This window comes from Hippoglossus hippoglossus, chromosome 1 (assembly GCF_009819705.1).
Source record: "Hippoglossus hippoglossus isolate fHipHip1 chromosome 1, fHipHip1.pri, whole genome shotgun sequence".
Taxonomy (NCBI): Eukaryota; Metazoa; Chordata; class Actinopteri; order Pleuronectiformes; family Pleuronectidae; genus Hippoglossus; species Hippoglossus hippoglossus.
The window spans coordinates 9150386-9170046 of record NC_047151.1 but is presented as its reverse complement, the minus strand read 5'-3'; the positions used below and the strand labels follow the sequence as shown (position 1 = coordinate 9170046).

The window sequence follows — 19661 nt, the reverse complement described above, 5'->3', positions numbered from 1 at the left end:
TAGGTAAAGATTAGGATAAGGCATGAATTGTTCATGGTTAAGGTTAGCTATCAGGTTTTGGGTCAGCTTTCTACAAACAATGTAAGTCAATGGAAAGTCCCAAAAAAGATTTTTGTGAGCTCTTCAGGACTTTTCCCAGTATAAACACTGACCGGCACCAGTAAACCTCATAGGGACCGAAAACCCGGTGTTGGGACCTGGAATTTGTGAACCACAGTTCGGCCTACATGTGTAGTCAAAAGCCTAAGGCCGCATGTCCTTTGTTCTGGAGAAAACTAGAGCCTCCAGAACTCAGTCTCCCAGGGTGCCTCAACGTCACACAGAGGTGTGAAAACCGACCGGGGGCACAAGTTTCAACTACTATTGGTCACTCTGGGCCCCATGACCTATGAGGTCACCAAGCCAATATAAGGCCAGGTCTCCCTCTCTTCTTTGTCTTTCCATGCACCTCTCCGAGAGGAGCACACCGCTCTTCCTCGATTCTTTTTCTACGCCACCCTCGAAAGGAGAAGGGTGTCCAGCCTCTTTCCGATTCCTCTTTCCACGAAACCCTCAATGGAGGAGAGGTGCAGCTTGCAGCTCATCTCAACAAGGAAACCTCCTCCCAATCCAAGCTCTACCATACTTCAAGCAGCGACGCAAGGGCCTGCCGAAGAACAGCAACTGAGGTGTATCGCACAGCAGAACCACAAAGGCAAGAACCACAACCAGCAAAACGACTTCACTGGACTTCGAACAGCACGTCAACCCTTTTTTTCCCTTTCCATGGACGGGTAACACAACTGGGCTTAATAATTATACTAGGCTAAGCAAATTCGATTCGATATTCGATTCCTTGTGATGTTTATAAGTTTGATTTGTGTTGCTGTGATATTTTGGTTACAAGTTATTTGAAAGGTAATGTTAGTTATGCTCTTCAGTCTTTCCTTGCATGCATCTAGTAACTTTCTCTAATTTGGCCCCAACACAGACACATGCATATCTCAGCATCCATCTCTCTGATCCCCGCTACATGTCGTAAACATTCCAAAGGGGGGGGGGGGGGCGTTACCTTTGGAGTGGCCAGCTGCCATTTTGGAAACACGCTCACTCACACAGACACACAGACACACAGACACAACTTTGTTTAGTAAGTACACCGTTAGTAATTTGTGTTTTTATACTTTATTACCTTCATATAAATGTTTTTCTTTCACAAATGTTTTTTCATTAATGTTGCATAAGTGAATTTTGCCAACCTCTATGTAACCGTTCTATCCTTTGTGCTGAATACTCTGCGTTGTGTGTCAGTTTGTGAAGTAGAAGACCGGGACTTGATTTTCGGCACAGGACTTTTATTGCTGCTGAATGTGCTCTGTTCAGTGTTTTAGCAAAAGAAAAGAAACAGCGTTGGTCATTCGTCTTCAGTACATGCCGCTCTAGGCCAGCTCCAGTGCATTCTCAGTACATTTACAAATCTTGCCTAATAAAAATAAAAAGGCCTATATAAGAAATAATAAATGCAAAAATACTTAAGGATTTATAAAAATAATTAACAAAACTATGATTTACAATTGTCTTTGAATGTATCACATTCACTCATACCACAGTCACACATCATGAAAAGATTCACATTTTCTATTTACAACAACAAGAGTCCTATGCAACAAAACATTCCTGTTCAGTGTTTTAGCAGAAGAAAGGAACAGCGTTGGTCATTCGTCTTCAGTACATGCCTAACATAAAAAAATATACGGTTCAACAGGCGTACTTCAGGACACAAAATGGCGAAGGCCAACGCACATGCACAGAAACATAACACATGTTTGCTAGCTCGCTAAAACACTCTGAACTAACTCACAAATGAAAATGAACCATAAAAAAAATGAAACAGGCCTTCATCTCTGCAGTACATCTACCAGCAGAGAGTCTTCAGAAGAGCCAACAACACAACCAAAGACTTCACTCAGCATCACCTCCTCACACCAGTCTGAAATGCAGGACTCCAAGACTCCAAGACACATTTTACCCTCAGGCCATGAAACTGATTAACACCTCCAAACACTGCCACTGTCTTCCCCTCAAAAAAAAAGGACAACTTGCTCTACTGACATTGTGTCTTTGCACAACAGACTACATGCACACTTGCTTTTGCACATTCCCTTTAACCAGTGTTATTGCCTGCCTCAGTATGTATGGATGTATATTTATAATCTGTTTGATGAGTCGATATGACTGTGCATTTATTTAAACTATTTCTGAAAATAAACACAGAGAGGAAGAAAAGTACTCTGACATTGATTTTTATTTTCTTCAATCATTTCACAGCTCATTACACAGCTAGTACAAATCAGGAATACCAATGTGTGTTACGATTCAATTATGCAATGTAACATATGTTTTTTATTATCGATTTATGAATAAAGAAATTCAAACACAAAATAATATCACACTATGAAATGAGTTTGTATTATTACTATATGTTACCAGCTCACTCAGGTGACTTGTCCCCTGAAGATAAAGAAGAAAGAGTAAAAACATGGTGATTCATTCTGTATTGATCATTGTGTTGACACATCAATCCTGAGAGCACATAGTTAATCATACTCACAAGTGATTGGTCCAATGGTGAGGGGCTTCATAGGAGCAGAGCTGGAAACAGAGCGAGATGTCCTTCTTCTGCAAGACTATGAAAAGGAGGGGGAATAACAGATCCAATCAAAACCAGTGTAAAGCTGCAGTGACTATTGATTGATAATGATAATGATAATGTGAAACATGTGACGTACTGGGGCACAGCGGGAGCTCCTCTGGTCACACAGGCTGAGGCTGCAGTGGAGGTAAATGTCACTGTATTCACCGTGGATCAGGAGAAACAGGGCGGAGAAACAAGCCTGTCGGGATGAGCCGCTCTCAATCACTGCCACTTGTCGGTCAGTGGGGCACCTGGAAGTGAGGATGGAGCATGTCATGAGGGCCATTATATATCACCTTATACACAGTCTTTTCCCCACATTTCCCTTATCAACCACAAAGCATAATGATGAAGAGGGACACTTACTTGTTCTGGATGAAAAAGTATCGTGTGGTATCATTGGGGTTTGATGAGTTAGAGGCGTAGCAGTTCTCCAGGACAACTACAAAGCTTGGGTCTCTGACTAATACAGAGACGCCCACATGCAGAGGTGAGCCCACAGGGAGAGTGATCAAGCCAGATGGATAAGGCTGAGTGAAGGTGGAGGTGCGGAACAGAGACATGGAGGCTCTAGCTCTGCTACCTAAGCCTGAGAGGCCACCTGCAGACCTGTCAAAAATATAAGCCTTGTTATTATGATGACCTAAAATCCTACATAGGTGACATTGATGTGTCCTGGAGGTATAAAGCCACTGTGGCAAACAGCAATGCATGATTACGCTGACATGATTGGTTAAAAGTAGCATAGACTAGACCAATTTTCACCAGGTTCGTCTTGACCATTTTACAACTGTAAAAAGTGAGTGATTGTCGTATTCAATAAAAAGGTACTTACGGCAGGACTGGTCTGATAGCCACATTCATGCTGGCGTCTGTGTCGAGGGGATACACACAGGAGAAGGGAAGACTCACAGGACGTGAGAAGGACACATTTCCTCGGTAGAGAAATAAACTGTTGGAGTAGATGGCGTGTGTACGGTTGGTCTGAAAGACAGAGAGTGGTTCAATTATTAGTCACTTGAAGCTCTATTACAGTTTGAGTGGTTTTGTCATACAGGCAGAAGATCTGGGTTTAAGATATTGTCTCTGCCAGTTACTGCTAACCTGAGCTCCCTGCAGAAGAGTACATTTGGGAACCAATAGCTTCCTCTTAATTATCGTAATAATAAATGAATGGACATAACTTGAAAATTAACAAAGTATTTACCCTCAGTGTGTTTCCACAGGCACCTGCCTGAGCGTCCACCTCGTACCAAACTACATCATTATTCATTCTGACCCAGGAGCAGTTGCGAACTGCCAGGTTTCCGGAGAGTGGGTTCAAACCCATGGATGTTATGGCAGCCATATTTAGCCCTATTTGGATTTTATCACGTCCACAGATGAGCTGAGGAGGCTGGAGTGGAGGGTGTTGGACTAAAGAAAAAGTTTTAAAAAGTCAGTAAATAAAAGTGTGCACAAAAGAAGATGAGATGGTAAATACCAGATGAGAACTAGACGAGAACTTCAATTAACACTGTGTAATGAGCAATATTATATAAAAACACGTAAAATATGAGAAGTAAGGGTTGGATTCAGGATCTTTTTCCACTTTCTGTAACTATGTTTTGTACGACAGATAAATAATTTAGGTTATCAGACCACTTCCCTTTTTTCTTTCATATTTCTACCATTAGAATTAAACAAATTTGTATGGGATTGACTGTAAGCGGAGGTACAGTTTGTGCTCTACTGAGTGTCACTCGAGTTAAAGATATAATTGATGATGTTATCCTGAGGCACAAAACTCTATTTTACTTTCTTGACATAAACATTTACTGAGAGTTGACCAGCCTCACTGGTGAAGTAGCTACGAGAAACACATGCAACAAAATACTGTTGATTAGAGACACAGATGAAAGAGAGACTTCAATAGGATTTCTATAAAAACTCCATTGATATCAGCGTGAAGCACATATTCCATATTTCTGTTCTATAATGTTATCCTATGTTGTCTGACAGGGAGATTTCATTGGCTTTAAATCTACAAATAAGCATTTACCTTCACAGACGACACCAGCATCCTCACTGTGACCACAGTTGTGAGATCCAATCCCTCCGTGCCGGCACTCGGCCAGCTTTGATTCGCTGCCGGAGCAAGCGACATCGTCCAACCAGATGGGCCCTCTGCCCTGTCCAAAACGTGCACTTTGTGGTGCTGACAGGACCCTGCCACAACCCAGCTGTCTGCACACCACCTGAGCATCAACCAGGTCCCAGTTGTCATCACACACCGTCCCCCACTGTCCACGGAGGAAGATCTCTACTCTGCCAGAGCAGGAGCTGTTTCCTCCATTGGCCAGGCGGACCTGTCCCTCGACTCCTGTGCTGTTGTCCACTGCTGTTGTTCCAGGGGTGCCAGATGTGAGCGAAGCAGAGGTGAAGGTCTGAGATCCTGGATCAGGTGTGGTTGGTGAAACTGTGGAGTTTGGTCCTGGTTGAACTGAAAGAAAAATCTATGTGAACCCACAAGATAACAACAGCCTGCACCTCCATCAATATTAATGAGGAAAACATCTTTTTTATTATCTCAGACCAGGAGGTTATGTTTTCACACATGTTTATATGTTTGTTTGTAAGCAAGATTACTCAAAAACTACCAAACAGATTTCCACAAAACTTGGTGGAAGAATGTGATATGGGTCAGGGAAGAAACACTTGTATTTTGGTGCAGATTCAGATCAGGGGTCAGATCCAGGAGTTTTTTTTTCACTTCCTTTAACTTTGCGAAATAGGGCGTTTTTCAACATTTTGACCTTTTACCCAGGAAACAATTCATTGACCTTGATGAAATCCAATCTGGCACATTAAGGGAACTGATATCTATGAATGTGTGAAATTTGATGCAGCTCCAATTAATTTAAGGGGACTGTCGGTCCTTGGTGGTGGTACGTGTGCCACTGAGTGATGTTCTACTTTGTTGGTGTATTCGTCAGCAGGATTATGTAAAAAACTACTGAACTGATTTCCACCAAACTTGGTGGGGAGCTGGGGCGTTGGCCTGGTAGAACCATGTCAATTTTGGTGTGGATGCAGATTAAGGGTTGGATTCAGAATCTTTTTCCACTTTCTGTAACTATGTTTTGTACGACAGATAAATAATTTAGGTTATCAGACCACTTCCCTTTTTTCTTTCATATTTCTACCATTAGAATTAAACAAATTTGTATGGGATTGACTGTAAGCGGAGGTACAGTTTGTGCTCTACTGAGTGTCACTCGAGTTAAAGATATAATTGATGATGTTATCCTGAGGCACAAAACTCTATTTTACTTTCTTGACATAAACATTTACTGAGAGTTGACCAGCCTCACTGGTGAAGTAGCTACGAGAAACACATGCAACAAAATACTGTTGATTAGAGACACAGATGAAAGAGAGACTTCAATAGGATTTCTATAAAAACTCCATTGATATCAGCGTGAAGCACATATTCCATATTTCTGTTCTATAATGTTATCCTATGTTGTCTGACAGGGAGATTTCATTGGCTTTAAATCTACAAATAAGCATTTACCTTCACAGACGACACCAGCATCCTCACTGTGACCACAGTTGTGAGATCCAATCCCTCCGTGCCGGCACTCGGCCAGCTTTGATTCGCTGCCGGAGCAAGCGACATCGTCCAACCAGATGGGCCCTCTGCCCTCTCCAAAACGTGCACTTTGTGGTGCTGACAGGACCCTGCCACAACCCAGCTGTCTGCACACCACCTGAGCATCAACCAGGTCCCAGTTGTCATCACACACCGTCCCCCACTGTCCACGGAGGAAGATCTCTACTCTGCCAGAGCAGGAGCTGTTTCCTCCATTGGCCAGGCGGACCTGTCCCTCGACTCCTGTGCTGTTGTCCACTGCTGTTGTTCCAGGGGTGCCAGATGTGAGCGAAGCAGAGGTGAAGGTCTGAGACCCTGGATCAGGTGTGGTTGGTGAAACTGTGGAGTTTGGTCCTGGTTGAACTGAAAGAAAAATCTATGTGAACCCACAAGATAACAACAGCCTGCACCTCCATCAATATTAATGAGGAAAACATCTTTTTTATTATCTCAGACCAGGAGGTTATGTTTTCACACCTGTTTATATGTTTGTTTGTAAGCAAGATTACTCAAAAACTACCAAACAGATTTCCACAAAACTTGGTGGAAGAATGTGATATGGGTCAGGGAAGAAACACTTGTATTTTGGTGCAGATTCAGATCAGGGGTCAGATCCAGGAGGTTTTTTTTCACTTCCTTTAACTTTGCGAAATAGGGCGTTTTTCAACATTTTGACCTTTTACCCAGGAAACAATTCATTGACCTTGATGAAATCCAATCTGGCACATTAAGGGAACTGATATCTATGAATGTGTGAAATTTGATGCAGCTCCAATTAATTTAAGGGGACTGTCGGTCCTTGGTGGTGGTACGTGTGCCACTGAGTGATGTTCTACTTTGTTGGTGTATTCGTCAGCAGGATTATGTAAAAAACTACTGAACTGATTTCCACCAAACTTGGTGGGGAGCTGGGGCGTTGGCCTGGTAGAACCATGTCAATTTTGGTGTGGATGCAGATTAAGGGTTGGATTCAGAATCTTTTTCCACTTTCTGTAACTATGTTTTGTACGACAGATAAATAATTTAGGTTATCAGACCACTTCCCTTTTTTCTTTCATATTTCTACCATTAGAATTAAACAAATTTGTATGGGATTGACTGTAAGCGGAGGTACAGTTTGTGCTCTACTGAGTGTCACTCGAGTTAAAGATATAATTGATGATGTTATCCTGAGGCACAAAACTCTATTTTACTTTCTTGACATAAACATTTACTGAGAGTTGACCAGCCTCACTGGTGAAGTAGCTACGAGAAACACATGCAACAAAATACTGTTGATTAGAGACACAGATGAAAGAGAGACTTCAATAGGATTTCTATAAAAACTCCATTGATATCAGCGTGAAGCACATATTCCATATTTCTGTTCTATAATGTTATCCTATGTTGTCTGACAGGGAGATTTCATTGGCTTTAAATCTACAAATAAGCATTTACCTTCACAGACGACACCAGCATCCTCACTGTGACCACAGTTGTGAGATCCAATCCCTCCGTGCCGGCACTCGGCCAGCTTTGATTCGCTGCCAGAGCAAGCGACATCGTCCAACCAGATGGGCCCTCTGCCCTCTCCAAAACGTGCACTTTGTGGTGCTGACAGGACCCTGCCACAACCCAGCTGTCTGCACACCACCTGAGCATCAACCAGGTCCCAGTTGTCATCACACACCGTCCCCCACTGTCCACGGAGGAAGATCTCTACTCTGCCAGAGCAGGAGCTGTTTCCTCCATTGGCCAGGCGGACCTGTCCCTCGACTCCTGTGCTGTTGTCCACTGCTGTTGTTCCAGGGGTGCCAGATGTGAGCGAAGCAGAGGTGAAGGTCTGAGATCCTGGATCAGGTGTGGTTGGTGAAACTGTGGAGTTTGGTCCTGGTTGAACTGAAAGAAAAATCTATGTGAACCCACAAGATAACAACAGCCTGCACCTCCATCAATATTAATGAGGAAAACATCTTTTTTATTATCTCAGACCAGGAGGTTATGTTTTCACACCTGTTTATATGTTTGTTTGTAAGCAAGATTACTCAAAAACTACCAAACAGATTTCCACAAAACTTGGTGGAAGAATGTGATATGGGTCAGGGAAGAAGCACTTGTATTTTGGTGCAGATTCAGATCAGGGGTCAGATCCAGGAGGTTTTTTTTCACTTCCTTTAACTTTGCGAAATAGGGCGTTTTTCAACATTTTGACCTTTTACCCAGGAAACAATTCATTGACCTTGATGAAATCCAATCCGGCACATTAAGGGAACTGATATCTATGAATGTGTGAAATTTGATGCAGCTCCAATTAATTTAAGGGGACTGTCGGTCCTTGGTGGTGGTACGTGTGTCACTGAGTGATGTTCTACTTTGTTGGTGTATTCGTCAGCAGGATTATGTAAAAAACTACTGAACTGATTTCCACCAAACTTGGTGGGGAGCTGGGGCGTTGGCCTGGTAGAACCATGTCAATTTTGGTGTGGATGCAGATTAAGGGTTGGATTCAGAATCTTTTTCCACTTTCTGTAACTATGTTTTGTACGACAGATAAATAATTTAGGTTATAAGACCACTTCCCTTTTTTCTTTCATATTTCTACCATTAGAATTAAACAAATTTGTATGGGATTGACTGTAAGCGGAGGTACAGTTTGTGCTCTACTGAGTGTCACTCGAGTTAAAGATATAATTGATGATGTTATCCTGAGGCACAAAACTCTATTTTACTTTCTTGACATAAACATTTACTGAGAGTTGACCAGCCTCACTGGTGAAGTAGCTACGAGAAACACATGCAACAAAATACTGTTGATTAGAGACACAGATGAAAGAGAGACTTCAATAGGATTTCTATAAAAACTCCATTGATATCAGCGTGAAGCACATATTCCATATTTCTGTTCTATAATGTTATCCTATGTTGTCTGACAGGGAGATTTCATTGGCTTTAAATCTACAAATAAGCATTTACCTTCACAGACGACACCAGCATCCTCACTGTGACCACAGTTGTGAGATCCAATCCCTCCGTGCCGGCACTCGGCCAGCTTTGATTCGCTGCCGGAGCAAGCGACATCGTCCAACCAGATGGGCCCTCTGCCCTCTCCAAAACGTGCACTTTGTGGTGCTGACAGGACCCTGCCACAACCCAGCTGTCTGCACACCACCTGAGCATCAACCAGGTCCCAGTTGTCATCACACACCGTCCCCCACTGTCCACGGAGGAAGATCTCTACTCTGCCAGAGCAGGAGCTGTTTCCTCCATTGGCCAGGCGGACCTGTCCCTCGACTCCTGTGCTGTTGTCCACTGCTGTTGTTCCAGGGGTGCCAGATGTGAGCGAAGCAGAGGTGAAGGTCTGAGATCCTGGATCAGGTGTGGTTGGTGAAACTGTGGAGTTTGGTCCTGGTTGAACTGAAAGAAAAATCTATGTGAACCCACAAGATAACAACAGCCTGCACCTCCATCAATATTAATGAGGAAAACATCTTTTTTATTATCTCAGACCAGGAGGTTATGTTTTCACACCTGTTTATATGTTTGTTTGTAAGCAAGATTACTCAAAAACTACCAAACAGATTTCCACAAAACTTGGTGGAAGAATGTGATATGGGTCAGGGAAGAAACACTTGTATTTTGGTGCAGATTCAGATCAGGGGTCAGATCCAGGAGGTTTTTTTTCACTTCCTTTAACTTTGCGAAATAGGGCGTTTTTCAACATTTTGACCTTTTACCCAGGAAACAATTCATTGACCTTGATGAAATCCAATCTGGCACATTAAGGGAACTGATATCTATGAATGTGTGAAATTTGATGCAGCTCCAATTAATTTAAGGGGACTGTCGGTCCTTGGTGGTGGTACGTGTGCCACTGAGTGATGTTCTACTTTGTTGGTGTATTCGTCAGCAGGATTATGTAAAAAACTACTGAACTGATTTCCACCAAACTTGGTGGGGAGCTGGGGCGTTGGCCTGGTAGAACCATGTCAATTTTGGTGTGGATGCAGATTAAGGGTTGGATTCAGAATCTTTTTCCACTTTCTGTAACTATGTTTTGTACGACAGATAAATAATTTAGGTTATCAGACCACTTCCCTTTTTTCTTTCATATTTCTACCATTAGAATTAAACAAATTTGTATGGGATTGACTGTAAGCGGAGGTACAGTTTGTGCTCTACTGAGTGTCACTCGAGTTAAAGATATAATTGATGATGTTATCCTGAGGCACAAAACTCTATTTTACTTTCTTGACATAAACATTTACTGAGAGTTGACCAGCCTCACTGGTGAAGTAGCTACGAGAAACACATGCAACAAAATACTGTTGATTAGAGACACAGATGAAAGAGAGACTTCAATAGGATTTCTATAAAAACTCCATTGATATCAGCGTGAAGCACATATTCCATATTTCTGTTCTATAATGTTATCCTATGTTGTCTGACAGGGAGATTTCATTGGCTTTAAATCTACAAATAAGCATTTACCTTCACAGACGACACCAGCATCCTCACTGTGACCACAGTTGTGAGATCCAATCCCTCCGTGCCGGCACTCGGCCAGCTTTGATTCGCTGCCGGAGCAAGCGACATCGTCCAACCAGATGGGCCCTCTGCCCTCTCCAAAACGTGCACTTTGTGGTGCTGACAGGACCCTGCCACAACCCAGCTGTCTGCACACCACCTGAGCATCAACCAGGTCCCAGTTGTCATCACACACCGTCCCCCACTGTCCACGGAGGAAGATCTCTACTCTGCCAGAGCAGGAGCTGTTTCCTCCATTGGCCAGGCGGACCTGTCCCTCGACTCCTGTGCTGTTGTCCACTGCTGTTGTTCCAGGGGTGCCAGATGTGAGCGAAGCAGAGGTGAAGGTCTGAGACCCTGGATCAGGTGTGGTTGGTGAAACTGTGGAGTTTGGTCCTGGTTGAACTGAAAGAAAAATCTATGTGAACCCACAAGATAACAACAGCCTGCACCTCCATCAATATTAATGAGGAAAACATCTTTTTTATTATCTCAGACCAGGAGGTTATGTTTTCACACCTGTTTATATGTTTGTTTGTAAGCAAGATTACTCAAAAACTACCAAACAGATTTCCACAAAACTTGGTGGAAGAATGTGATATGGGTCAGGGAAGAAACACTTGTATTTTGGTGCAGATTCAGATCAGGGGTCAGATCCAGGAGGTTTTTTTTCACTTCCTTTAACTTTGCGAAATAGGGCGTTTTTCAACATTTTGACCTTTTACCCAGGAAACAATTCATTGACCTTGATGAAATCCAATCTGGCACATTAAGGGAACTGATATCTATGAATGTGTGAAATTTGATGCAGCTCCAATTAATTTAAGGGGACTGTCGGTCCTTGGTGGTGGTACGTGTGCCACTGAGTGATGTTCTACTTTGTTGGTGTATTCGTCAGCAGGATTATGTAAAAAACTACTGAACTGATTTCCACCAAACTTGGTGGGGAGCTGGGGCGTTGGCCTGGTAGAACCATGTCAATTTTGGTGTGGATGCAGATTAAGGGTTGGATTCAGAATCTTTTTCCACTTTCTGTAACTATGTTTTGTACGACAGATAAATAATTTAGGTTATCAGACCACTTCCCTTTTTTCTTTCATATTTCTACCATTAGAATTAAACAAATTTGTATGGGATTGACTGTAAGCGGAGGTACAGTTTGTGCTCTACTGAGTGTCACTCGAGTTAAAGATATAATTGATGATGTTATCCTGAGGCACAAAACTCTATTTTACTTTCTTGACATAAACATTTACTGAGAGTTGACCAGCCTCACTGGTGAAGTAGCTACGAGAAACACATGCAACAAAATACTGTTGATTAGAGACACAGATGAAAGAGAGACTTCAATAGGATTTCTATAAAAACTCCATTGATATCAGCGTGAAGCACATATTCCATATTTCTGTTCTATAATGTTATCCTATGTTGTCTGACAGGGAGATTTCATTGGCTTTAAATCTACAAATAAGCATTTACCTTCACAGACGACACCAGCATCCTCACTGTGACCACAGTTGTGAGATCCAATCCCTCCGTGCCGGCACTCGGCCAGCTTTGATTCGCTGCCGGAGCAAGCGACATCGTCCAACCAGATGGGCCCTCTGCCCTCTCCAAAACGTGCACTTTGTGGTGCTGACAGGACCCTGCCACAACCCAGCTGTCTGCACACCACCTGAGCATCAACCAGGTCCCAGTTGTCATCACACACCGTCCCCCACTGTCCACGGAGGAAGATCTCTACTCTGCCAGAGCAGGAGCTGTTTCCTCCATTGGCCAGGCGGACCTGTCCCTCGACTCCTGTGCTGTTGTCCACTGCTGTTGTTCCAGGGGTGCCAGATGTGAGCGAAGCAGAGGTGAAGGTCTGAGATCCTGGATCAGGTGTGGTTGGTGAAACTGTGGAGTTTGGTCCTGGTTGAACTGAAAGAAAAATCTATGTGAACCCACAAGATAACAACAGCCTGCACCTCCATCAATATTAATGAGGAAAACATCTTTTTTATTATCTCAGACCAGGAGGTTATGTTTTCACACCTGTTTATATGTTTGTTTGTAAGCAAGATTACTCAAAAACTACCAAACAGATTTCCACAAAACTTGGTGGAAGAATGTGATATGGGTCAGGGAAGAAACACTTGTATTTTGGTGCAGATTCAGATCAGGGGTCAGATCCAGGAGGTTTTTTTTCACTTCCTTTAACTTTGCGAAATAGGGCGTTTTTCAACATTTTGACCTTTTACCCAGGAAACAATTCATTGACCTTGATGAAATCCAATCTGGCACATTAAGGGAACTGATATCTATGAATGTGTGAAATTTGATGCAGCTCCAATTAATTTAAGGGGACTGTCGGTCCTTGGTGGTGGTACGTGTGCCACTGAGTGATGTTCTACTTTGTTGGTGTATTCGTCAGCAGGATTATGTAAAAAACTACTGAACTGATTTCCACCAAACTTGGTGGGGAGCTGGGGCGTTGGCCTGGTAGAACCATGTCAATTTTGGTGTGGATGCAGATTAAGGGTTGGATTCAGAATCTTTTTCCACTTTCTGTAACTATGTTTTGTACGACAGATAAATAATTTAGGTTATCAGACCACTTCCCTTTTTTCTTTCATATTTCTACCATTAGAATTAAACAAATTTGTATGGGATTGACTGTAAGCGGAGGTACAGTTTGTGCTCTACTGAGTGTCACTCGAGTTAAAGATATAATTGATGATGTTATCCTGAGGCACAAAACTCTATTTTACTTTCTTGACATAAACATTTACTGAGAGTTGACCAGCCTCACTGGTGAAGTAGCTACGAGAAACACATGCAACAAAATACTGTTGATTAGAGACACAGATGAAAGAGAGACTTCAATAGGATTTCTATAAAAACTCCATTGATATCAGCGTGAAGCACATATTCCATATTTCTGTTCTATAATGTTATCCTATGTTGTCTGACAGGGAGATTTCATTGGCTTTAAATCTACAAATAAGCATTTACCTTCACAGACGACACCAGCATCCTCACTGTGACCACAGTTGTGAGATCCAATCCCTCCGTGCCGGCACTCGGCCAGCTTTGATTCGCTGCCGGAGCAAGCGACATCGTCCAACCAGATGGGCCCTCTGCCCTCTCCAAAACGTGCACTTTGTGGTGCTGACAGGACCCTGCCACAACCCAGCTGTCTGCACACCACCTGAGCATCAACCAGGTCCCAGTTGTCATCACACACCGTCCCCCACTGTCCACGGAGGAAGATCTCTACTCTGCCAGAGCAGGAGCTGTTTCCTCCATTGGCCAGGCGGACCTGTCCCTCGACTCCTGTGCTGTTGTCCACTGCTGTTGTTCCAGGGGTGCCAGATGTGAGCGAAGCAGAGGTGAAGGTCTGAGATCCTGGATCAGGTGTGGTTGGTGAAACTGTGGAGTTTGGTCCTGGTTGAACTGAAAGAAAAATCTATGTGAACCCACAAGATAACAACAGCCTGCACCTCCATCAATATTAATGAGGAAAACATCTTTTTTATTATCTCAGACCAGGAGGTTATGTTTTCACACCTGTTTATATGTTTGTTTGTAAGCAAGATTACTCAAAAACTACCAAACAGATTTCCACAAAACTTGGTGGAAGAATGTGATATGGGTCAGGGAAGAAACACTTGTATTTTGGTGCAGATTCAGATCAGGGGTCAGATCCAGGAGGTTTTTTTTCACTTCCTTTAACTTTGCGAAATAGGGCGTTTTTCAACATTTTGACCTTTTACCCAGGAAACAATTCATTGACCTTGATGAAAATCCAATCTGGCACATTAAGGGAACTGATATCTATGAATGTGTGAAATTTGATGCAGCTCCAATTAATTTAAGGGGACTGTCGGTCCTTGGTGGTGGTACGTGTGCCACTGAGTGATGTTCTACTTTGTTGGTGTATTCGTCAGCAGGATTATGTAAAAAACTACTGAACTGATTTCCACCAAACTTGGTGGGGAGCTGGGGCGTTGGCCTGGTAGAACCATGTCAATTTTGGTGTGGATGCAGATTAAGGGTTGGATTCAGAATCTTTTTCCACTTTCTGTAACTATGTTTTGTACGACAGATAAATAATTTAGGTTATCAGACCACTTCCCTTTTTTCTTTCATATTTCTACCATTAGAATTAAACAAATTTGTATGGGATTGACTGTAAGCGGAGGTACAGTTTGTGCTCTACTGAGTGTCACTCGAGTTAAAGATATAATTGATGATGTTATCCTGAGGCACAAAACTCTATTTTACTTTCTTGACATAAACATTTACTGAGAGTTGACCAGCCTCACTGGTGAAGTAGCTACGAGAAACACATGCAACAAAATACTGTTGATTAGAGACACAGATGAAAGAGAGACTTCAATAGGATTTCTATAAAAACTCCATTGATATCAGCGTGAAGCACATATTCCATATTTCTGTTCTATAATGTTATCCTATGTTGTCTGACAGGGAGATTTCATTGGCTTTAAATCTACAAATAAGCATTTACCTTCACAGACGACACCAGCATCCTCACTGTGACCACAGTTGTGAGATCCAATCCCTCCGTGCCGGCACTCGGCCAGCTTTGATTCGCTGCCGGAGCAAGCGACATCGTCCAACCAGATGGGCCCTCTGCCCTCTCCAAAACGTGCACTTTGTGGTGCTGACAGGACCCTGCCACAACCCAGCTGTCTGCACACCACCTGAGCATCAACCAGGTCCCAGTTGTCATCACACACCGTCCCCCACTGTCCACGGAGGAAGATCTCTACTCTGCCAGAGCAGGAGCTGTTTCCTCCATTGGCCAGGCGGACCTGTCCCTCGACTCCTGTGCTGTTGTCCACTGCTGTTGTTCCAGGGGTGCCAGATGTGAGCGAAGCAGAGGTGAAGGTCTGAGACCCTGGATCAGGTGTGGTTGGTGAAACTGTGGAGTTTGGTCCTGGTTGAACTGAAAGAAAAATCTATGTGAACCCACAAGATAACAACAGCCTGCACCTCCATCAATATTAATGAGGAAAACATCTTTTTTATTATCTCAGACCAGGAGGTTATGTTTTCACACCTGTTTATATGTTTGTTTGTAAGCAAGATTATTCAAAAACTACCAAACAGATTACCACAGAACTTGGTGGAAGAATGTGATATGGGTCAGAGAAGAAACACTTGTATTGAGGTGCAGATTCAGATCAGGAGTCACATCCAAGAGGGTTTTTTTCAATTTCTTTAACTTTGCGAAATAGGGCGTTTTTCAACATTTTGACCATTTACCCAGGAAACAATTCATTGACCTTGATGAAATCCAATCCGGCACATTAATGAAACTGATATCTATGAATGTGTGAAATTTGATGCAGCTCAAATTAATTTAAGGGGACTGTCGGTCCTTGGTGGTGGTACGTGGGCCACTGAGTGATGTTCTACTTTGTTGGTGTATTCGTCAGCAGGATTATGCAAAAAACTACTGAACTGATTTCCACCAAACTTGGTGGAGAGCTGGGGCGTGGGCCTGGAAGAACCATTTGAATTTTGGTGTGGATGCAGATTAAGGGTTGGATTCAGAATCTTTTTCCACTTTCTGTAACTATGTTTTGTACGACAGATAAATAATTTAGGTTATCAGACCACTTCCTTTTTTTCTTTTATATTTCTACCATTAGAATTAGACAAATATGTGTGGGATTGACTGTAAGCGGAGGTACAGTTTGTGCTCTACTGAGTGTCACTCTAGTTAAAGATATAATTGATGATGTTATCCTGAGGCACAAAACTCTATTTTACTTCCTTGACATTAACATTTACTGCACATTTGACGTGTTGTGCCACAAAATAACAATATATGTTGAAATGTATCAATGAGGCAATTTTCCAGTTAAATGTGAGCAATAACAACTGGACCCAACTTTAAATATATATAAACATTTACTGTAACAGATGATGCTGGCATCTTCATTATGTCTACAGTTGTGGACCCCGAACCCTGGATGTCTGCAGTCTGTTATCGATGGTTCCCTTCCTGAACAAATGACGTCGTCCAACCAGATGGGTCCACTGCCCTGTCCAAAAGCAGCATGTTGCAGTGCTGAACGAGCCCTGCCACAGCCCAGCTGTCTGCACACCACATTGGCATCGTTCAGGTCCCAGGAATCGTCACACACTGTCCCCCACTGTCCAGCATGGTAGATCTCCACTCTGCCAGAGCAGCGGTTGTCAGAGTTGACCAGCCTCACTGGTGAAGCAGCTACGAGAAACACATGCAACAAAATACTGTTGATTAGAGACACAGATGAAAGAGAGACTTCAATAGGATTTCTATAAAAACTCCAGTGATATCAGCGTGAAGCACATATTCCATATTTCTGTTCTCTAATGTTATCCTATGTTGTCTGACAGGGAGATTTCATTGGCTTTAAATCTACAAATAAGCATTTACCTTCACCTTATTTTGGTGCAGATTGAGATCAGGAGGTTTTTTTTCACTTCCTTTAACTTTAAAATACATTCTCCAGGTTTACTTTATCTGATCTATTTGCTCATTGTGTTTTCACAGCCTGAGCCTCTGGAGGCAGAAGACGTTATCTTCAGTCAGCAATGTACACATTCAGCAACACACAATAATAAAAACATGAATATATGAACCTGTGTATTATTTGAATAGCTTAGTATTGAATGCACAATAACAGGGTAGCTATGTTTATACATGGCATTAGGCCCAGTTTAATATAAAACCCAATTTTATACAATATATATAGTAGGGGGTCCCTGCTCCATCTCTCCATCAGTTTGGGTGTCCTTGGCCTGAAAAACGTTGAAGACCCCTGCACTAGAGTATGAAAGAGCCTGGTGTGTTGTGGCACACCTGAGGCGGCGCACACGGTGGGTCTGGGAGGGAGCACTCGTCAGTTTCTACACAGCCGCTGTCTGGTGACCAGTGATAACCTTGGCTACAGCACGAAGAGTCACTGCAGAGTTTTGTGTCGTAGCAGGTGAGACCATCGCCTACGAAGCCATCTTTACAGACACAAGAGAGGACCGGACCACTGAACGTGTCTCCTCTTTCCCGTGACTCCAGGCACATGGATTCATTGTGACATGAATCACAGCTGGAGACAAGTGTCCCTGTGAAAACTAAGACAGTTTGATCCATGCTCTTATAAAAGTTTATTTGCTTCTCCAAATGAAACCATGAAAACCAAGATATAACTGATTCTAGAAATTAGTACATAAAGCTTTAAGTACTCAAAAGGCACTTCTGGCAAGAATGAGTGTTATAATATGGGAAATGTATTTAAGTGTGTATTTACACACGTCAGTATTCATGATTGAAAATCAACAATGAATATTTATTGTATCACCTCAATATTAACAGCTATGTACCACTTCAGATTGTCCAAAACATTTCCTTGTTTTTTCATTCTCATATGAAAGAACAAGGAAATGTGTTCAGTGTTCAGAACACTGAATACATTTCCTTGTTCAACAGTCAACAGGCAGAACATTGATATGCTGTTTTTGTTTTCTTTTTTGTAATAAAATTAAAAATAGGCCATGCCACACAGATTACGAAAAGGATGTTTATTTTTGACTTTTCTATGAGTGCAGTTAAACAGAAAAGTGATGTATATTAACATCAGTGGATCTGTACGGTTGATAATTCTCACGTTAAAATGAGTTTAGAAATCAATGAAATTTGAAAGGACATCGTTTAAACTGAATGTGGTAGGTATTCTTCACACCCTGCAAGAGTAATAGGGTTATAGGGAATAAGCAATTAATGCTATCTTTTTATGTGATACATTTTTAATAAGTCATAAGCTTCTATTCCTTCACTCTGTGGACTTGAACAGACAGTTAGACTCTGTCTTTTCTCATGAATGTCACTTTCAGCTCTCTCTGAGGCTTATACGCCCCCCCCCCCCCCCCCCCCCCCCCCCCCGCTAATAGGGTTATTTATTATCTATTTATTGTCAAAGGTTAAAGACAGAGGGTGTCACACCTTGCTAAGCCTTAAGAGGCAAATTGTTATTTGTGAATATGGGCTATAGAAATACATTTTGATTGATTGATTAAACAGTTGGCAACTCTAAATATACAATGTCCAGATACGTCAGAACCAGAAGCACAGACGGAGCTGGGAGGCTGATTTAAAGTTATTTAAGGACAGATTAAAAACTTGATCACAGAGAAAATGTAAAATAAACAAAGTCTTACTTGTGAGGTGTGGTCTGTGAACACATTCTGCTAATTTTAATTGTTCACCAAAATTACTGTGTAACTAGGTGAGATGAAATTTAACTCAGATTGACTTACCTGAAGTGTTCCCTGTAAAAAACTGCAAAATTAGGAGCAAGAGCAAACCCCCAGGCATCTCCATCATGGACCACATCCACGACACAAACTTGCTGAAAAACACAAAAGAGATGTATGAAAATCATATGTTCACATTATGATCATGACTCTACTTTGCCAGTGTTTGTACTCACCTTGGAGAGAGTGAGTGGAAATCCAGCAGATGCTGAAAAACCTCTTGGTGAAATTTGCCCAGTGAGCGAGAGCATGAGCATTTATAGGCCTGTCTTTGTTGGCAGAGGACAACAGGAAGAGATAATTTGTTAAACAGATAAGCAGGTCATTGATAACGCTGGTTTGATATGACAACAAAAAATCTACTTATTCATCAAAATAGGACAAAAGGATAAAATTCAAACATAACCGACACACAGGCAAAAGCCCTTAGTAAATATATTTTATGGTTCTTCAATCATTCGCAGGTCAAGATACAGTACTGGAGACCTTTTGGTTTTGACAGGTTATTAACCTCCTTCCGTCAACAACTGGGACAGACTGTTG

General features: G+C 42.3%; 1 protein-coding gene across 1 annotated transcript in view; it reads right to left on the bottom strand.

The window, feature by feature from the left end:
* Positions 1-19381, bottom strand: part of LOC117768485 (deleted in malignant brain tumors 1 protein-like) — a 119500-nt gene extending 100119 nt beyond the window's left edge. The window contains exons 1-11 of the mRNA XM_034596866.1: positions 19295-19381; positions 19122-19213; positions 16738-17052; positions 15322-15762; positions 13806-14246; positions 12291-12731; positions 10776-11216; positions 9261-9701; positions 7746-8186; positions 6231-6671; positions 5004-5156 (exon numbers count right to left, since the gene is read on the bottom strand). Of these exons, the coding sequence (XP_034452757.1) occupies positions 5004-5156; positions 6231-6671; positions 7746-8186; positions 9261-9701; positions 10776-11216; positions 12291-12731; positions 13806-14246; positions 15322-15762; positions 16738-17052; positions 19122-19197 (3631 nt within the window). The 5' untranslated portion in view covers positions 19198-19213; positions 19295-19381. The remainder of the gene's footprint in view (positions 1-5003; positions 5157-6230; positions 6672-7745; positions 8187-9260; positions 9702-10775; positions 11217-12290; positions 12732-13805; positions 14247-15321; positions 15763-16737; positions 17053-19121; positions 19214-19294) is intronic.
* Between the last annotated feature and the right edge of the window lie 280 nt (positions 19382-19661).